The 15663-nt window shown below is 54.1% G+C and overlaps 1 protein-coding gene across 4 annotated transcripts in view; it reads right to left on the bottom strand.

Annotated features, from left to right (window-relative positions):
• Positions 1–15663, bottom strand: part of RAP1GAP2 (RAP1 GTPase activating protein 2) — a 276085-nt gene that overhangs the window by 245735 nt on the left and 14687 nt on the right. For 2 of the 4 annotated variants that reach the window (XM_054535352.2, XM_054535353.2), the window contains exon 2: positions 14959–15075. In XM_054535352.2, coding sequence (XP_054391327.1) covers positions 14959–15075 — 117 coding nt within the window. Of the gene's footprint in view, positions 1–8344; positions 8424–8489; positions 8669–14958; positions 15076–15663 lie in introns of those variants that run through there. The other 2 variants (XM_054535356.2, XM_054535355.2) reach the window with 2 other exon arrangements.

Genomic DNA, 15663 nt, shown 5'->3' with positions numbered 1-15663 from the left:
TTTACCATACCACAGCCTCCCTCCTGGTAAGTAACTGGAGCCTCAGAGAGGTTAAGAGACTTGTCCAAGATCACAGCGTAGCAGGACGAACCACAGACAAAACTCCTCAGACACCGGATTCAAGAAGGAAGAGGTTTTTATTCGGCCGGGAGCATCGGCAGACTCGCGTCTTAAGAGCCGAGCTCCCGGGAAAAGAAATTCTTGGCCTTTTTAAAGGCTTACAACTTTAAGGGGTCCACGTGAAAGGGTCGTGATACATCAAGCAAGCGTGGGAAACGTGACTGGGGGCTGCATGCATCAGCTAACAGAACAGAAAGTCTTACAATGCTTTTTTCACACAGTGTCTGGTATTTACAGATAACACCAGTAGTTTAGGTCAGGGGTTGATGTTATTATTATTACTTTTTTTAACTCCTAGGGCCGGGTGGTGGTGCCAAGGTTGTCTGGCTATTTATCTTACTTTTTTTTTTTTTTTCCAACTTTTTGCTTTTTCTCTCCTGTCTTGTGAACTAGGCACGGTGGGGGCAGAAGGGCAGCAGGAGTAGTAGTGGTCTCTTTCCTTAACAGGGCTGGAAGGTGACAGCAGAATTCAAACCCAGAGCCCCCCTTTGAGCCCTTCTGCCATTCCTTCAGGGAAGGCTCACAGCAGAGCAGGCCCTAAATGAGGGCTGCGTTAGATGGGAGACGCTGCCAGGCTGGGCTCATGCAAACCCCCAGATTCTTCCTGGGCCCCCTGCCAACGCTCTGCTCAGGAGCAGCCCTAACCTGGGCCACAGGGAGCAAACCCTGAGATTCCTCCCTGAGGCCAGCAAGCGAGGCAGGGGGATGATGCCTCAGGCAGATGAACAGTGACTCAGGTGGAAGCAGGCGGCAGGGACAGGGAGAAGCAGAGAGCTCCCTCAGCTCAAACACAGCATGTTCAGGCCTCACCATCTTGATTTTCCCTGGATAAAGATGGGGGTCTGGTGGGGTTCATCCCAGCCCCAAGCCCAGAGCAATTCTACGTGAGCCCCAGCCTCATGGTATCTCCATCAGCAACATGTGTCCCAGGCCCCTTGAAGGGAGCAGGGCTGACCTGGAATGAGATAATAAACTGGGACAGAAAAGTCCTTTTCCATTCAAATTCCCCCTTCTCTCATTACGGGTGCCACCCTCTGCAGGGCTCTGCACAGTAAGATGCCTCCTGGACTACATGAGAGTGGGCGGGGATTTGGGGACAGACCCTGTCATTTGGACAGACCCAAGCCTCACCTGTGGCCAGGGGATCAGTGAGCAAAACTGTAGCTGCTGCTGAGAGAATAAACTGCTGGCCGGGTGCGGTGGCTCACGCCTGTAATCCCAGCACTTTGGGATGCCGAGTCGGGCGGATCACTTGAGGTCAGGAGTTCAAGACCAGCCTGCCTAACATGGCAAGACCCTGTCTCTACTAAAAATACAAAAATTAGCCAGGTGTCATGGCAGGCACGTGTAATCCCAGCTATTTGGGAGGCTGAGGCAGGAGAATCGCTTGAGTCCGGGAGATGGAGGTCGCAGTGAGCCAAGATCACACCACTGTACTCCAGGCTGGGCGACAGAGCGAGACTCCGTCTCTAAATAAATAAAAATAGGCCAGGCGTGGTGGCTCACGCCTGTAATCCCAGCACTTTGGGAGGCCGAGGAGGACAGATCACAAGGTCAGGAATTCGAGACCATCCTGGCTAACACAGTGAAACCCTCATCTCTACTAAAAATACAAAAAAATTAGCCGGGCGTGGTGGCATGGACTTGTATAGTCTCAGCTACTTGGGAGGCTGAGACAAGAGAATCACTTAAACCCGGGAGGTGGAGGTTGCAGTGAACCGAGATTGCGCCACTGCATTCCACCCTGGGCAACAGAGCAAGACTCCATCTCAATAAATAAACAAATAAAATAAAAAGTGAAATAGCTTCCACCTGGCTCTCTTTCTGGGCATGCTTGTCCCTTAGCTCAGCCACCATGCTGGAAGGAAGCCCAATCTAGCATGTGGAGACAGCACATAGAGAGGCCTATGTGCAGGGGAACTGACCCAAAGCCAACAGCCAGCAAGAAACGCCAGACTTGTGAGCAACTGAGCCTTCAGATGGCTTCAGCCCCTAGACCTTGAAACACTCCAGACAATGCTGAGCGGAGAAGCGTTATCCCCGCTGAACCCTGCCCATGTTGCAGTTTCATGGGCAAAATCAGTGTCACCAGTGTTTTAAGCCATAAGCTTTGGGTGGTTTATTAAGCAGCATTAGATAACCAGAACACTGGCAGGACCAGAATTTGAACCAAGCAAGCTGGCTCCAGAGGCTGTGCTCCTGCCACTCTGCAACGGTCCCTGCTGTGTAAGAGACAGTATATAGGAGGGACCTCAAGCTTAGGTCTGGAGTCAGCCCTCTCTTCATTCATTCATTCATTCATTCATCAAATGTTTATTGCATCCCTACTGTGTTCCAAGCTGTCTGCCAGTTCTAAGAATATTTTAGTAAGCAAGACAGACAGGTCCCTGCTCTAGGTGGGGAAGAGGGGGTTAGGAAGTAGAGGATAAATGAGGGCTACCTTTATGCAGGTATTTGCAATAGGGTGATCCGATCCAAATGGGACCAGATGGCTAGGGAATCCTGTGTAGAGGGGGTGATCTGGGACGGCCTCTCTGAGAGGGAGACTGCCAAGATGAGATGGACACAGCTGCACAGCTTTGTGAAGAGTAGAGGGAACAGCAGAAGAACGGGTCTGGGTTCAGAACCCGGCTCCATCACTTATTAGCTGTGTGACCTTGTGGAAGTAACCCAGGCTCTCTGAGCCTCTACTTCCTCATAAAATGGGAAAACTTCCTCATAAAATGGGGATGGTTTGTTTGTTTGTTTGTTTTGAGACAGAGTCTTACTCTGTCACCCAGGCTGGACTGCAGTGGCACGATCTCGGCTCACTGCAGCCTCCACCTCCCAGGTTCAAGCGATTCTCCTGCCTCCGCCTCGTAAGTAGCTGGGATTACAGGTGCTCGCCACCACACCCGGCTAATTCTTTGTATTTTTAGTAGAGATGGGGTTTCACCATGTTGGCCAGGCTGGTCACGAACTCCTGACCTCAGATAATCCACTCACCTTGGCCTCCCAGAGTGCTGGGATTACAGGCATGAGCCACCGCGCCTGGCCAGGGATGTTTTCGAGCCCACCTAATAGGACCTACTATCCCCTGGGATGGGATTGTTCTGAGGAGTAAATGAGCTGATTACATGTACAGTGTGTAGTCCAGGGCCTGGTGCAGGAAGAGCTCCATTAGTACCAATGATTATGGTGAGATAAATTATGCTAAGGCCAAGGCCCCCATTGGATGCCCGGAGCCCCAGAGACCACTCTGCTCCCCATCAGAAACTGTGCCAACCAAGGCTACTGGGGAAGAGTATGAATAGCCAGGTAAGGGAGCCTCATCACAGCTGCACTGGTGCCCAAGCCACTGAGGGCGGGTCAGGTGGAGGGGGGCAAGAGCACACACTTCCCTGCAGCATACTGACACACAGGCCACTTCTGCCCACCCCCTGCAGCCATCCCTGACTCATCTCCTCAACTCAGAGCTTGAGCCCATCACCCTCAGCTCAGAGCTCGAGAGGATGGGGCTGGAGGTTGGACTTGCCGTTCCTCTTCAGGCTCTGCCCAGAAGGCAGTGGGCGCCCACACAGTCAGAAGGGGAGAAGCAACTTCCTCAGACAGAGGGAGAAACAGGGTAAGGAAGCCTGGAGAGAGGGCAGGATGGGGCATGGCAGAAGACTCAAGGGAGCCTCCGTGGGGGCAGGAAATCCTGCAGGGAAAAAGTGTCACCTGCCATCCAGATGGGCACACTCTTGAGAACACTGGAGACACCCAGTAGGTGGCTGGCACACATATCCAGAGAAAGTACCCATGAACAACCCAGAGCACACAACAGTGCACACACAGAGACCTGCCCACACAGAGACGTGCTCACACAGTGCACACACAGAGATGTGCTCAGAAGAACCACATATAGCCACCCAGAGATGTCCAGACACAGCAATCCAGCAACAAGCCCTCCAGGGCCACATGTGCACACCAAGCACAGATGTGTCCACATGCACAGGCACACCTCAATGTTCCCGAATGCCTGTCACTCCGTCTCTCCCCTCCTGCTCTTGCTCTCCACCAGCCATCTAATCGGCAGGCCCCTGACTGTGCCAGAGTCCCCCACATACCCATGCCTGCTGCCATCTGCTGACCCAGACCTGGCAGAGCCCAGCCAGCAGGCCCAGCATGGTCCGAGAAGGAGGCCAGTAATCCTGGATCTGAACTAGGGAAAGGAGTGGGAACCAGCTGGCCCTGAGAGCAAGCTGCAAGAGTCCAGAACCACAGCATGGGCGGGGCCAGGGGCTCGGCACAGCCTTGTCTCGTTGGCATCACACCTGCCTTGGGTGCCCCTGCGCCTGCTCCAGATCATGAGCAGGTGGACAGGAATCCCCTTAAAACCATCGGGAAGCCCTGAAGGGTTGCAACAAATAGAAAATCAGAAACACAAAACACACTCAAAAACAGTACAGCATGTCAGGCTGAGATCAGACATGAGGCAGAACTTCCTACTGGACAGGCACCAAAGCACTGAAAGAGGTGTGGACAAGAAGAGTATCATCCATGAGATGCCCTCTTTAAAAGGGGAGCAGATTAATAGGCTGGTATTATTGCTTTATTTTTCATTAAACTTATTAAAAATAAATTGCAGAGATCGGAGTAGATTTTAAATGACTGGAATGAAGACGGCGGCTGCTGCATCTCCCAGCGTAGGCTGGGTGTGACCTTACCTGCAGGCAGAGGGAGGAACGCAGTGACCTTTGTAAGGCCAGCCTGAGCTGGCCATGCATGAGCAAAGAGGCAGCGGGACACCTTCCCCACTCTGTGGCCTGTCCTAGAGGGGGTGGCACATTGCTCAGAGATGGGAGAGGGTAGGGAGACAAGGCCCACCATGGCACCATGGCAACAGGCCTTGGCAAAGGCACCTCTGGACCTTCTCCAATCGCCGCTCATAACAGGAACTAAGTGTTTGCAAACAACTCCTCCCCTGTCAAAGGGGGTGGTGGCCTGGGAGGGGCAGGTGGACACCATGGAAAAAAGGATGAGGAGGCTTTTGCCAGGGGTGGTGGTTCACACCTGTAATCCCAGCACTTTGGGAGGCCAGGGCGGGTGGATCATCTGAGGTCAGGAGTTCGAGACCAGCCTGACCAACATGGAGAAACCCTGTCCCTACTAAAAATACAAAAATTAGTAGGATGTGGTGGCACATGCCTGTAATTCCAGCAACTTGGGAGGCTGAGACAGGAGAATCACCTGAACCCAGGAGGCAGAGGTTGCGGTGAGCCGAGATTGCACCATTGCACTCAAGCCTGGACAACAAGAGCAAAACTCCGTCTCAAAAAAAAAAAAAAAAAAGGAATGAGGAGGCTTGTGGATGCTGTACCACGAACTATGAAGACTGCCCCAGTTTACGCCCTAGGAAGCCCCAACTAGACCTCACCTACTGCCCTCCCTTCCTTCCTGCCACCCCATCCCCCTCCCATTTGGTTACCACCACCCCAGACGCTATGAATCCCCATACGCCAAGGCTGCCCAACCCACTCCCTGTCCCTGTCTCTTCCATCCTTCTTGGCCACCTTCTGCCAACCCGCTCACCTTCCTTTCCTGCCCTCCCCCAGCCCCCTGCCTTGTCCTCTCCCACCAACTATGGCCCAGACCCGTGCCCATATGCCAGCTCCCAATGCCAGAAATGCCAGCATCCATCCTCTCTCCACTCCTCCTTCAAGCACCTGCTTCCGAGCTGTCCTCTCCCCTCGCCCTCCTCTGCCCAGTGCTGGCTTCTGTGTCCTCCTGAGGCAGAGCCCAGGAAGAAGTATATCTGAGTGGCCAGCCCAGGAGCAGGACATCGCTGACTCCAATTCATAGGCTGTGAGATGGAAGCATTCAGGAGGTCTGGGAAACTGGGCCACAGCCCTAGAGGAACTGACCAGGTCAGCAGTCTGGCTCCTGAGCCCCAGGTCCTATGACCGGGAGGGGTCTTTAGAGGTCCTCTTCTGCGGACCCACCTCCACTTGAGTGAATGACTATCTGGGCCACCTTGGGCAGGTGGTCTTCCTGGCCATACAGAAATACCCCAGGTGAAGCCCTTGCTATGGGCCCATCACCGTGTTCAAAAATTCAATAAATGCCTTCCTAACACTTAAAACACCCAGCTCAGAGAAGTCAGGTAATTTGCCCAAGGTCACGCAGTGTTAGACACCTCAGTGTGCTGCTTCCAGCCCTCTTGGCCCCACCTCTCACTCCAAACACTTCTGCAATGACCAGGTCCCTGCAGGCTCCGAGCAGCATCTTACAGGTGCAACGGGACAGAGCTTCATGTCAGGCCACGCTGGGCCTTCTTGGAAGCTGCCGTGTGGAGTACCCACAGGGAACAACTTGAGCCCCACGCACGTGCAATCTGGAAGTCCACACGGGAGTGAATGTCCACGGAGCCACCCTTGTCTGGCAGGGGATGGGGCTAATGGGTAAATGCTTCCCTGTTTCTCTCCCCAACAGAGCGGTTCTGTCTGTAAGACTCCTCGGGACACCGCCCAGGAGAGTGGGGGGAATAATCAAATCGTTGCTTCCCCTCCCTCTCTTTCAAACCCCCCGTCCTCACCCTTGTTTCCTGAGATTGCTTCCCAAATAAGCCACGGCCTGCAAGCCTTTCTCTCGGGCTCCCATTGAGGGGAATGCAGGTGCGGCCACAGCAGTAGGTGATGGAGCTGGGACTGACACCCAGGTCTGAGTGACAGCAGGGCCTTCATGCTTAGCCACTATGTGACCCTGCCACCACCCCCATCCATGCCAGGGTCCCTTTCCCTCAAGGCTCAAGTCATTCTGAGCCATGGTAGCTCAGCCGAAGTTGATCAGACAGGGTCGTGGGAAAGAGGGTGAGGAGGGCTGCAAGCGCGCCTCCAGCAGCAGGGTCCTCTTCTCTGGAGCTGAGGCCACCTCCCACCAAATCGCCTCAACATGCTGAGCTGAGCAGTCCCACTTAGACCCACCCCGACCCTACCCGAGCTTAGCATCTGTCTCTGCCCAGTAACATCAAACACAGGGACCAAGAGTGGCTGCTGTAGCTCTTCAGCTCCAGCCCCCACATCCCACCCCACTACCAGGCCCCCCAGCCCCATCCCTCTCCAACTACTTGACATCTGGGAAGAAGGAGGGACCAGAGGCAGCTTCTTGAAGCCTGAGCAGCCAGATCCAACAGATGCCCACCCCACCCCACCCCACCCCACCCCACCCCAGGACTCACTCAGAAAACCCACCCCACGCCAGGACTCAGAAAACCCAGCACCGCAGCTTGGAGCTGAGGGCAGAGCCTCCCCCAACTCCTGCCCAAGTCGAGAAGATGTGCCGGGACTTTTGCCTGAAAAATCGCTGCCCAAGACCTCACAGACCCTGAGTCACTCCGCGCCTCCCAGCCTCCCGGCAGCTGTGCGAGCTGTTTACTCCCCACCCTGCAACAGGAAGAAGGGGGAGGGCAGAGTGCTGTGGGAAACTGAGGCCTATAGGGCTTGAGGGATGGCCCCAGGGTCACAACGCAGGCAAAGAACCCAAGAGCCCTGGCACCTGGCTCAGGACAACTCTCTCATTCCCCATGGAGGCTTCTCTGATGAGAGCCGTTCAACAGGGCACATCCCGGCAAACCCCACTGGCATATAAGTGCCCTTCAGGTTTGTTAACAAGGATGTAGGGGGAGCTATAGAAAACAAATGAGAGGAAGCAAGGGTATCCCTCAGCCAGCTCCCAGGTCCAGACACACAGCACCTCGTGCTGGCAAAGCCAGAGGACAGTCTACAAGGACCCCTGAGGTCTCCTGAACACACGCCTGCCCTGGACCCCCCACCCAGGGCCGGCACCCCCACACCCATCCAGGCCTCTGGAAATGAGGATCAGGCTGAAATCGGGCCCCGCTCCCAAAGATCCCTCAAGGCCTCTCAGCCGGCACCCCACCTCCTTAGCTCCTCTTCCTGCAATAGGCACAGGCTGCAGCGAGGATGGGATGGGGGGTTTCAGCAAGCCCAGCCTGGCTCCAGGGTCCTCCTGGGGTTCCTGGCTGTTTTGCTTCTACCACCACCTGTAAACACCCTACCTCTGACCTCCATCCCGGTCAGCTTCTCTCGCCAGATCCTGACAGGGGCTGCACACCTCACGCACGCACACACACCCTATAGGTGGACGTGTGTGCAGCGCCCCGCCCGCGGGGGTTTCTGAGGACGGTCACCCCACCTCCCCAGCACAGCCCGTGACGCCGGATGGCTCCTCCGGAACGCAGTACCGGCTCGCGCCGTCCATACGTGCCGATGTCTGTCTGCAAACACACGCGTTCACACTCCACATACGCTCCGATTCTCCGTCAGTCACACCAGGACTCACGTCCCGATCCAGGCTGGCTGCGGAATCCCAGCCCCGGGGCCACTGACCTTCTGCGCCGCCTGGCGCACGGCTGCCTCCGGACCCGGAGCGAAGGGCACCTCGGTGCCCGCGGTCGCCCCCTCCCTCGGCCCAGCCCCCTCCTCCTCCTCCTCCTCCTCCGGGGCGGCGGGGTCCCTCGCAGCAGCCCAGCCGCGCACGCGCGCACCCCGGCCCGGCCCCAGCTCACAAAGCCGCGCCCTCCGCAGCCGCCACCGCCCGCACACCTGGCGCCCCTCGCCGCCGCCGCCGCGCACGCGCAGCCAGAGCCCGCGGCGATCCAGGGTCCGGGGTCCTCGTGCTCCCGCCCTCGCCGCGCCTCCGCCACCCGGGGCGCGCCCTGGTCCCTGTGCCGCTGCCTGCGGATCGCCTGGCGCCGCCGCGGAGAGGGGGCGGAGGGGCGGGCACCGCGAGGCGGTGGCGGGGGGTACAGCGGGTCCTGAGCGCCCTGGGGACTGCCCAAGGCGGCTCCTCCGGAACAAAGGCGCGGGGCGGGGCAGGTGCACCCAGAGGACCCGGGGAGAGAAGGAGCAGCCTGCCCGCCAGGGGTTCCTGGAAGATGCAATGGGGGTAATGGGGAACCCAGGTGCGGTGAGGCCTGGGGGCTCCTGATCTACTGAGGAAGATACTCTGGGGCTCCCTCTAGCTCTGCGTTGCGCGGGACCCGGGACGGGGTACAGAATGCTATGCTGCGAGTGTCCAGGGCTGCTCAGACCCCTGAAACACCCCGCTGCCTGGGATCTGAAGGCCGGATTTTTTTGAGACAGAGTCTTGCTCTGTCCCCCAGGCTGGAGTGCAGTGGCGCGATCTCGGCTCACTGCAACCTCCGCCTCCCGGGTTCAAGCGATTCTCTTGCCTCAGCCTGCCGAGTAGCTGGGATTACAGGCACCCGCCACCATACCCGGCTACTTTTTGTATTTTTAGTAGAGACAGGGTTTCACCGTGTTGGCCAGGCTGGTCTCGAACTCCTGGCCTTAGGTGATCCACCCGCCTCGGCCTCCCAGAGTGCTGAGATGACAGGCATGAGCCACCGCGCTCGGCCTGGAACTTTCATTCGTGCACTCCATAGACATCTCCCCAGCTTCCGCCAAACCAAGGATGCTCCTGAACATGAAGGGGTTGAAGGAACGAAGGGTCCTCTAGCCAGCCTTTGGGATGCTTGAGTCTCATCCTCAGTAACCTCCACGGACAGCGGCCTTTGACTATGGCTCGCACACTTCCAGTGATGGGAAGTTCTCTCCCTCGGGGCAGCCCACTCCATCCTCAGGCAGCTCTAAGTGCTAGAAAGCCATTCCTTTAATTGCACGGAAATCTTCGCTTCTGTCTGTGGGTCGTGGCCTCATGGCTCTGCTCTGGCTACAATGGCCTTCTGCTTCTAGAACAGCCTTGCACTTGCTGCTCCCCCTGCAGAAGGACTCTTCCACCCCATGCCCCGTGCCCCCTCCCCACCACCCACTCAACACCTCTCACCAGCAGCTTCTTTATACGGTCGCCCCTGTGCCCTTCAGGACTCAGCTCAAATGTCACTTTCTTGGAGAGGTCTTCCACCTCTTCCAGAGTCCCCACACATCCACTGGCTGCTCATGATCTCGATGCCCTGTGTGAGTTTCTTCAGCACACTGGTCATATTGGGAAATTCTCTCGTCTCTGCGTTTACATGTTTATTGTCTGTCTCTCCCACTAGGATGTGTGGCCCATGGAGGCAGTATCCTGGTCTTCCTTGAGGGCCTGACCCAGAGCAGGATCACAATGGATAGTTGTGGGAGAAAGAAAGGATAGCAGGGAGGCTGGGCAGGGTGGCTGGCCGGGAGCGGTGCCTCACGCCTGTAATCCTAGCGTTTTGGGAGGCTGAGGCGGGTGGGTCATTTGAGGTCAGGAGTTCAAGGCCAACCTGGTCAACATGGTGAAACCCCTGTCTCTACTAAAAATACAAAAAAAAAAAAAAAATTAGCAGGGCGTATTAGCGCATGCCTGTAATCCCAGCTACTCAGGAGGCTGAAGCAGGAGAATTGCTTGAATCCAGGAGGCGGAGGTTGCAGTGAGCTGAGATCACATCACTGCACTCCAGCCTGGGCAACAGACCAAGACTCCATCTTGGGGGAAAAAAAAAAAAAGGATAGCAGGGAGGCCAGGTATGGTGGCTGGCTGGGCGTGGTGGCTGGCTGGGCATGGTAGCTCACGCCTATAATCCTAGCACTTTGGGAGGCCAAGGTGGGTGGATCACCTGAGGTCAGGAATTTGAGACCAGCCTGGCCAACATGGTGACCCCTATCTCTACTAAAAACACAAAAATTAGCCAGGCATGGTGGGGCAGTGCCTGTCGTCCCACCTACTCAGGAGGCTGAGACAAGAATCACTTGAACCAGGAGGTGGACATTGCAGTGAGCCACGATCGCACTACTGCACTCTAGCCTGGGTGACAGAGCGAGACTCCATCTCAAAAAAAAAAAAAAAACAACAGGGGTGACCAGCCCATAGTCCTATCAGCAGCCCGTTCCATCACCCAGAAATACAACTGCTCAGCTGTTCAAGGGGCACATCTGGCACAACATCTGGCAGAGGAACGGTGTTCAATCCACACCCACCAAATAAATGAACAAGCAAAGGAATATTCCTCATAGAGCCTTGGCCTCAGAACAGCAGGACCTTCCCTTCCCTCACTCTGGACTCTGCCCTGAGCTCTTGCAGCCTCAAAATGTAAGCATTTTCTTTGGTAGACACCTAACACATGGGGCCATACCCAAGCTTCTACTCCATGGGAACCCTTCAAACAATTCTGATTCCTTCACCCTGCTGCCCAGGTGCAAACAGGATTAGAAACCAAAATACATTTATCCTTTACCCCTGTTAAATTGTGTCTACTAGCTGGCCAGGCGCGGTGGCTCATGCCTGTAATCCCAGCACTTTGGCAGGCCAAGGCAGGCAGATCACCTGAGGGCAGGAGTTTGAAACCAGCCTAGTCAACATGGTGAAACCCCCATCTCTACTAAAAATACAAAAATTAGCTGGGCATCATGGCAGGCACCTGTAATCCCAGCTACTCAGGAGGCTGAGAATTGCTTGAACCCGGGAGGCGGAGGTTGCAGCAAGCCGAGATGGCACCATTGCATTCCACCCTGGGCAACAAGAGCGAAACTGTCTCAAAAAAGAATAAATAAATAAATAAACAAATAAATAAATAAATAGTGTCTACTGTGAGCATCCTTGCTAAAATGAGTGAATGAATGAATGAATGAATAGTATCTACTGGACTTGGACCTGGAATTCAGCTTCCAGGGCACTTTGGGTCCCAATTCTGCCGTCTTGCCTGCTGGAATGGTACCCAGCTTTCTCTCATCAGCAATGTCACCAGGACACTGGCCACACCCTCCATCACCAAACCACCCTTAAACACACTGAGTAGAGCTCAGCCGATGGCAGTCCATTCACCAACCTCCTTAGCTGTCCCATCCCCCTGCCCGTGTGGCTCTGTGTCATCTGCAAGGCCCTGACCACAGGAAGAAAGAACAATTGCTTGCTGAAACTCAGAAGCACAGTCTCCCGCTCCACCCCCAGGTCTAATTTTGAGTCTAGAAAACTAATCAGAAAAGCAAAAAGCTTCCCCTAGTAGGGTGAGTTCTTAGGGAACCCACTCACTAATGTTGATCATCCACGTCTTCCTTGTCTAAGTGCCTCTAAACCTCCTCTTTAATAACTGACTCTGGAACTTGACTAGGACTGATGCTAAGTCCACCCATCTATAGTTTGCGGACACCACTTTCTTGCTCTTTGTAAAGAGGCTGGGCACAGTGGCTCACGCCTATAATCCCAGCACTTTGGGAGACCGAGGCGGGCAGATCATGAGGTCAGGAGTTCGAGACCAGCCTAGCCAACATGGTGAAACTCTGTCTTTACTAAAAATACAAAATTAGCCGGGCGTGGTGATGCATGCCTGTAATCCCAGCTACTCGGGAGGCTGAGGCAGGAGAATCGTCTGAACCCAGGAAATGGAGGTTGCAGTGAGCCGAGATCGTGCCATTGCACTCCAGCCTGGGCAATAAGAGCAAAACTCCATCTCAAAAAAAAAAAAAAAGAAAAGAAAGAAAGAAAAAGAAAAAGAAATTAAGCCCCTTTTCCCCCACTTCAAGTACAAACCTTATTCTCTGAGAGGCAGTGTGCATAGTAGTTGGGAGCACTGCCACTTACTAGCTGTGACTTAACCTCTGTGCCTCAGTTTCCTCATCTGAAAAGCAAGGACAACAATAGTACCTAAATCATAGCATTGCTATGAAGATTAAATCAATTTATTCCTGCAAAGCGTTTGCATGACACATAACGGGAACTAAAAAAATAACTATTGGCTGGGCACAGTGGCTCATGTCTGTAATCCCAGCACTTTGGGAGGCAGAGGCAGGAGAATGGCTTGAACCTAGGAGTTGACCAGCCTGGGCAACATAGGAAGACCCCATCTCTACAAAAATAAGAATAAAATGAAATAAATTAGCCATGCAAGGTGGTGCATGCCTGTAGTCCCAGCTACTCAGGAGGCTGAACAGGAGGATTCCTTGAGCCCAAAAGTTTGAGGCTGTAGTAAGCCATGATCATCCCATTGCAGTCCAGCCTGTGTGACAGAGTGAGACCCTGTCTCAAAATAAATTAAATAAAATAATTAGAAACTATTGTGTTCACTCCTGTAATCCCAGCACTTTGGTAGGCAGAGGTGGGTGGATCATCTGAGGTCAGGAGTTCGAGAGCAGCCTGACCAACATGGTGAAACCCCATCTCTACTAAAAATATAAAAAATTAGCTGGGTGTGGTGCCACATGCCTGTAATCCCAGCTACTCAAGAGGCTGAGGGAGGAGAATCGCTTGAACCCTGGAGGCGGAGGCTGCAGTGAGCCAAGATCATGCCATTGCACTCCAGCCTGGGTAACAAGAGCAAAACTCCATCTCAAAAAAAAGAAAACTATTGTGGCTGAGTCAGGAGGATCACTTGAACCCAGGGGTTCAAGGCCAGCATGGGCAACAGAGTGAGACCCTATTTCTTAAAAAAAGAATTAATATTCTATCACAAAAATGAATTCAGTCACTTATCTCAGTGACTATATGGCAGACTCTTCTTCAAGACCTCTGGCATGTAGCCTTCCCATGTATGAAATCTGAAGTTATGTGGCCGGGCACAGTGGCTCACACTTGTAATCCCAGCACTTTCGGAGGCCGAGGTGGGTGGATCACCTGAGATCAGGAGTTTGAGACCAGCCTGGCCAAGATGGTGAAACGCTGACTCTACTAAAAATACAAAAATTAGTCAAGTATGGTGACAGGCGTCTGTAATCCCAGCTACTCGGGAGGCTGAGGCAGGAGAATCGCCTCCAGGAGCAGAGGTTGCAGTGAGCCAAGATCGCGCCATTGCACTCCAGCCTGGGTGACAAGAGCAAAACTCCATCTAAAAAAAAAACAAAACAAACAAAAAAACGGCTTTGATGGGGAAAGTGGAAAGAAAGGCCCCGGGTCGGGTGTGGCAGAGGCCTTGGGAAGGACTGTGGCTGCAGAAGCGTTGCCAGGACACCTCTGTTGTGACTGCCGATGCTGGCCATACGTGTCCAGTGCTGGGGGAAGAGTGGGCAGGGGTCTTGGAGCAAGGATCTGGGTCAGGAAAAGCCCTCACCTCCCAGCCCCCTACCCAGACTCAGGATCCCAGCTGGAATCTCTGGCATGGGAAACGAGGCGGACAAAGAAGGCAGGGCTGGCTCCAGGTCAAAGCAAAGGGTGCCCAGCAAATTTACCTGCCACTCTCCCTCCAGAGAGGAAGGAACCAGGGATCTCCAGTCTTTGGTCTTTTGTTTTGTTTTGTTGGTTTTTTTGTTGTTTTATGTTGTTTGTTTGTTTGTTTGTTTTTTGAGACAGAGTCTCCCTCTGTTGCCCAGGCTGGAGTGCAGTGGTGCAACTGCGGCTCACTGCAACCTCTGCCTCCAGGGTTCAAGAGATTCTCCTGTCTCAGCTACTCAATCCTGAGTAGCTGGGATTACAGGCATGTGCCACCATGCTCAGCTAATTTTTGTATTTTTAGTAGAGACAAGTTTTCACCATATTGGCCAGGCTGGTCTTGAACTCCTTACCTCAAGTGATCCACCCACCTCAGCCTCCCAAAGTGTTGGGATTACAGGCATGAGCCACTGAACCCGACCAATCTCCAGGCTTTGTAAATCTCTGCAGTCATATTTCACTGGAGACTTATAATCTCCCAAGAGAAGGGAGGGAAAGTATGATCCTATCCATTTTATAGAGGAGAAAGCAGAGGCAGTGAGTTGCCTCAGTGCATTCGAGGTGGGACAAGCATCCAGGCTGATAAATTCTTTCCTAGAAGGCCTCCCCATCACTGAGGGCAAAGTTCCCCATGGTGGATTTGTGGACCAGTGCGGAGCTCACTTCGTAAGTACCAGCTGAGGGGCCTGGACTGAGGCCAAAGAATGTGAGGGTCAAGGCAGAAGGCCCCTTTACCTGGAGGGAGACTCGAGGTCAGCCCGGCTGAGGATGCGATGCTGCTGCGGGCTGTAGAGCCACTGGAAGGCTGTCAGTGTCCTCTCCTCGATTCGGAACCGCCCTTCCTGCACGTACCTGTGGGCAAGACAGGAGAGAGTGAGGAGATGACCGAGCTCTGCAGAGCTCCTTGGGAGAGTCAGTCCTGCTTGCCGGAGAATTGCTGAGGGGTACCTGTTTACAAATATCCCCCCTCCTCATCTGCCAGAAAACCCTGTTTCCAGAGGGCCATCACTAAGATTCCCTGAAGAGGAGGCAGCTAGAAGGATCAGATTTCAACTCAATAAATGGAAAAGCTTTCTTTTCTTCTTTTTTTTTTTTTTTTGTTTTGAGACCGAGTCTCTCTCTGTTGCCCAGGCTGGAGTGCAGTGGTGCGATTTTGGCTCACTGCAACCTCCACCTCCCAAGTTCAAGTGATTCTCCTGCCTCAGCCTCCCAGGTAGCTGGGATTACAGGCACCCACCACCATGCCTGGCTAATTTTTGTATTTTTAGTAGAGACGGGGTTTTACCATGTTGGCCAGGCTGGTCTCAAATTCCTGACCTCAAGTGATCCACCTGCCTCGGCCTCCCAAAGTCCTGGGATTACAGGTGTGAACCACTGCACCTGGCAGTAGATGGAAAAGCTTTCTAAAAGTTAGTTGTCTGAAGCTGAAAGAAGTCACTT

Source organism: Pongo abelii, chromosome 19 (genome assembly GCF_028885655.2).
Source record: "Pongo abelii isolate AG06213 chromosome 19, NHGRI_mPonAbe1-v2.0_pri, whole genome shotgun sequence".
In the NCBI taxonomy this organism is placed as follows: domain Eukaryota; kingdom Metazoa; phylum Chordata; class Mammalia; order Primates; family Hominidae; genus Pongo; species Pongo abelii.
This window is presented reverse-complemented; position numbering and strand designations above follow the sequence as displayed.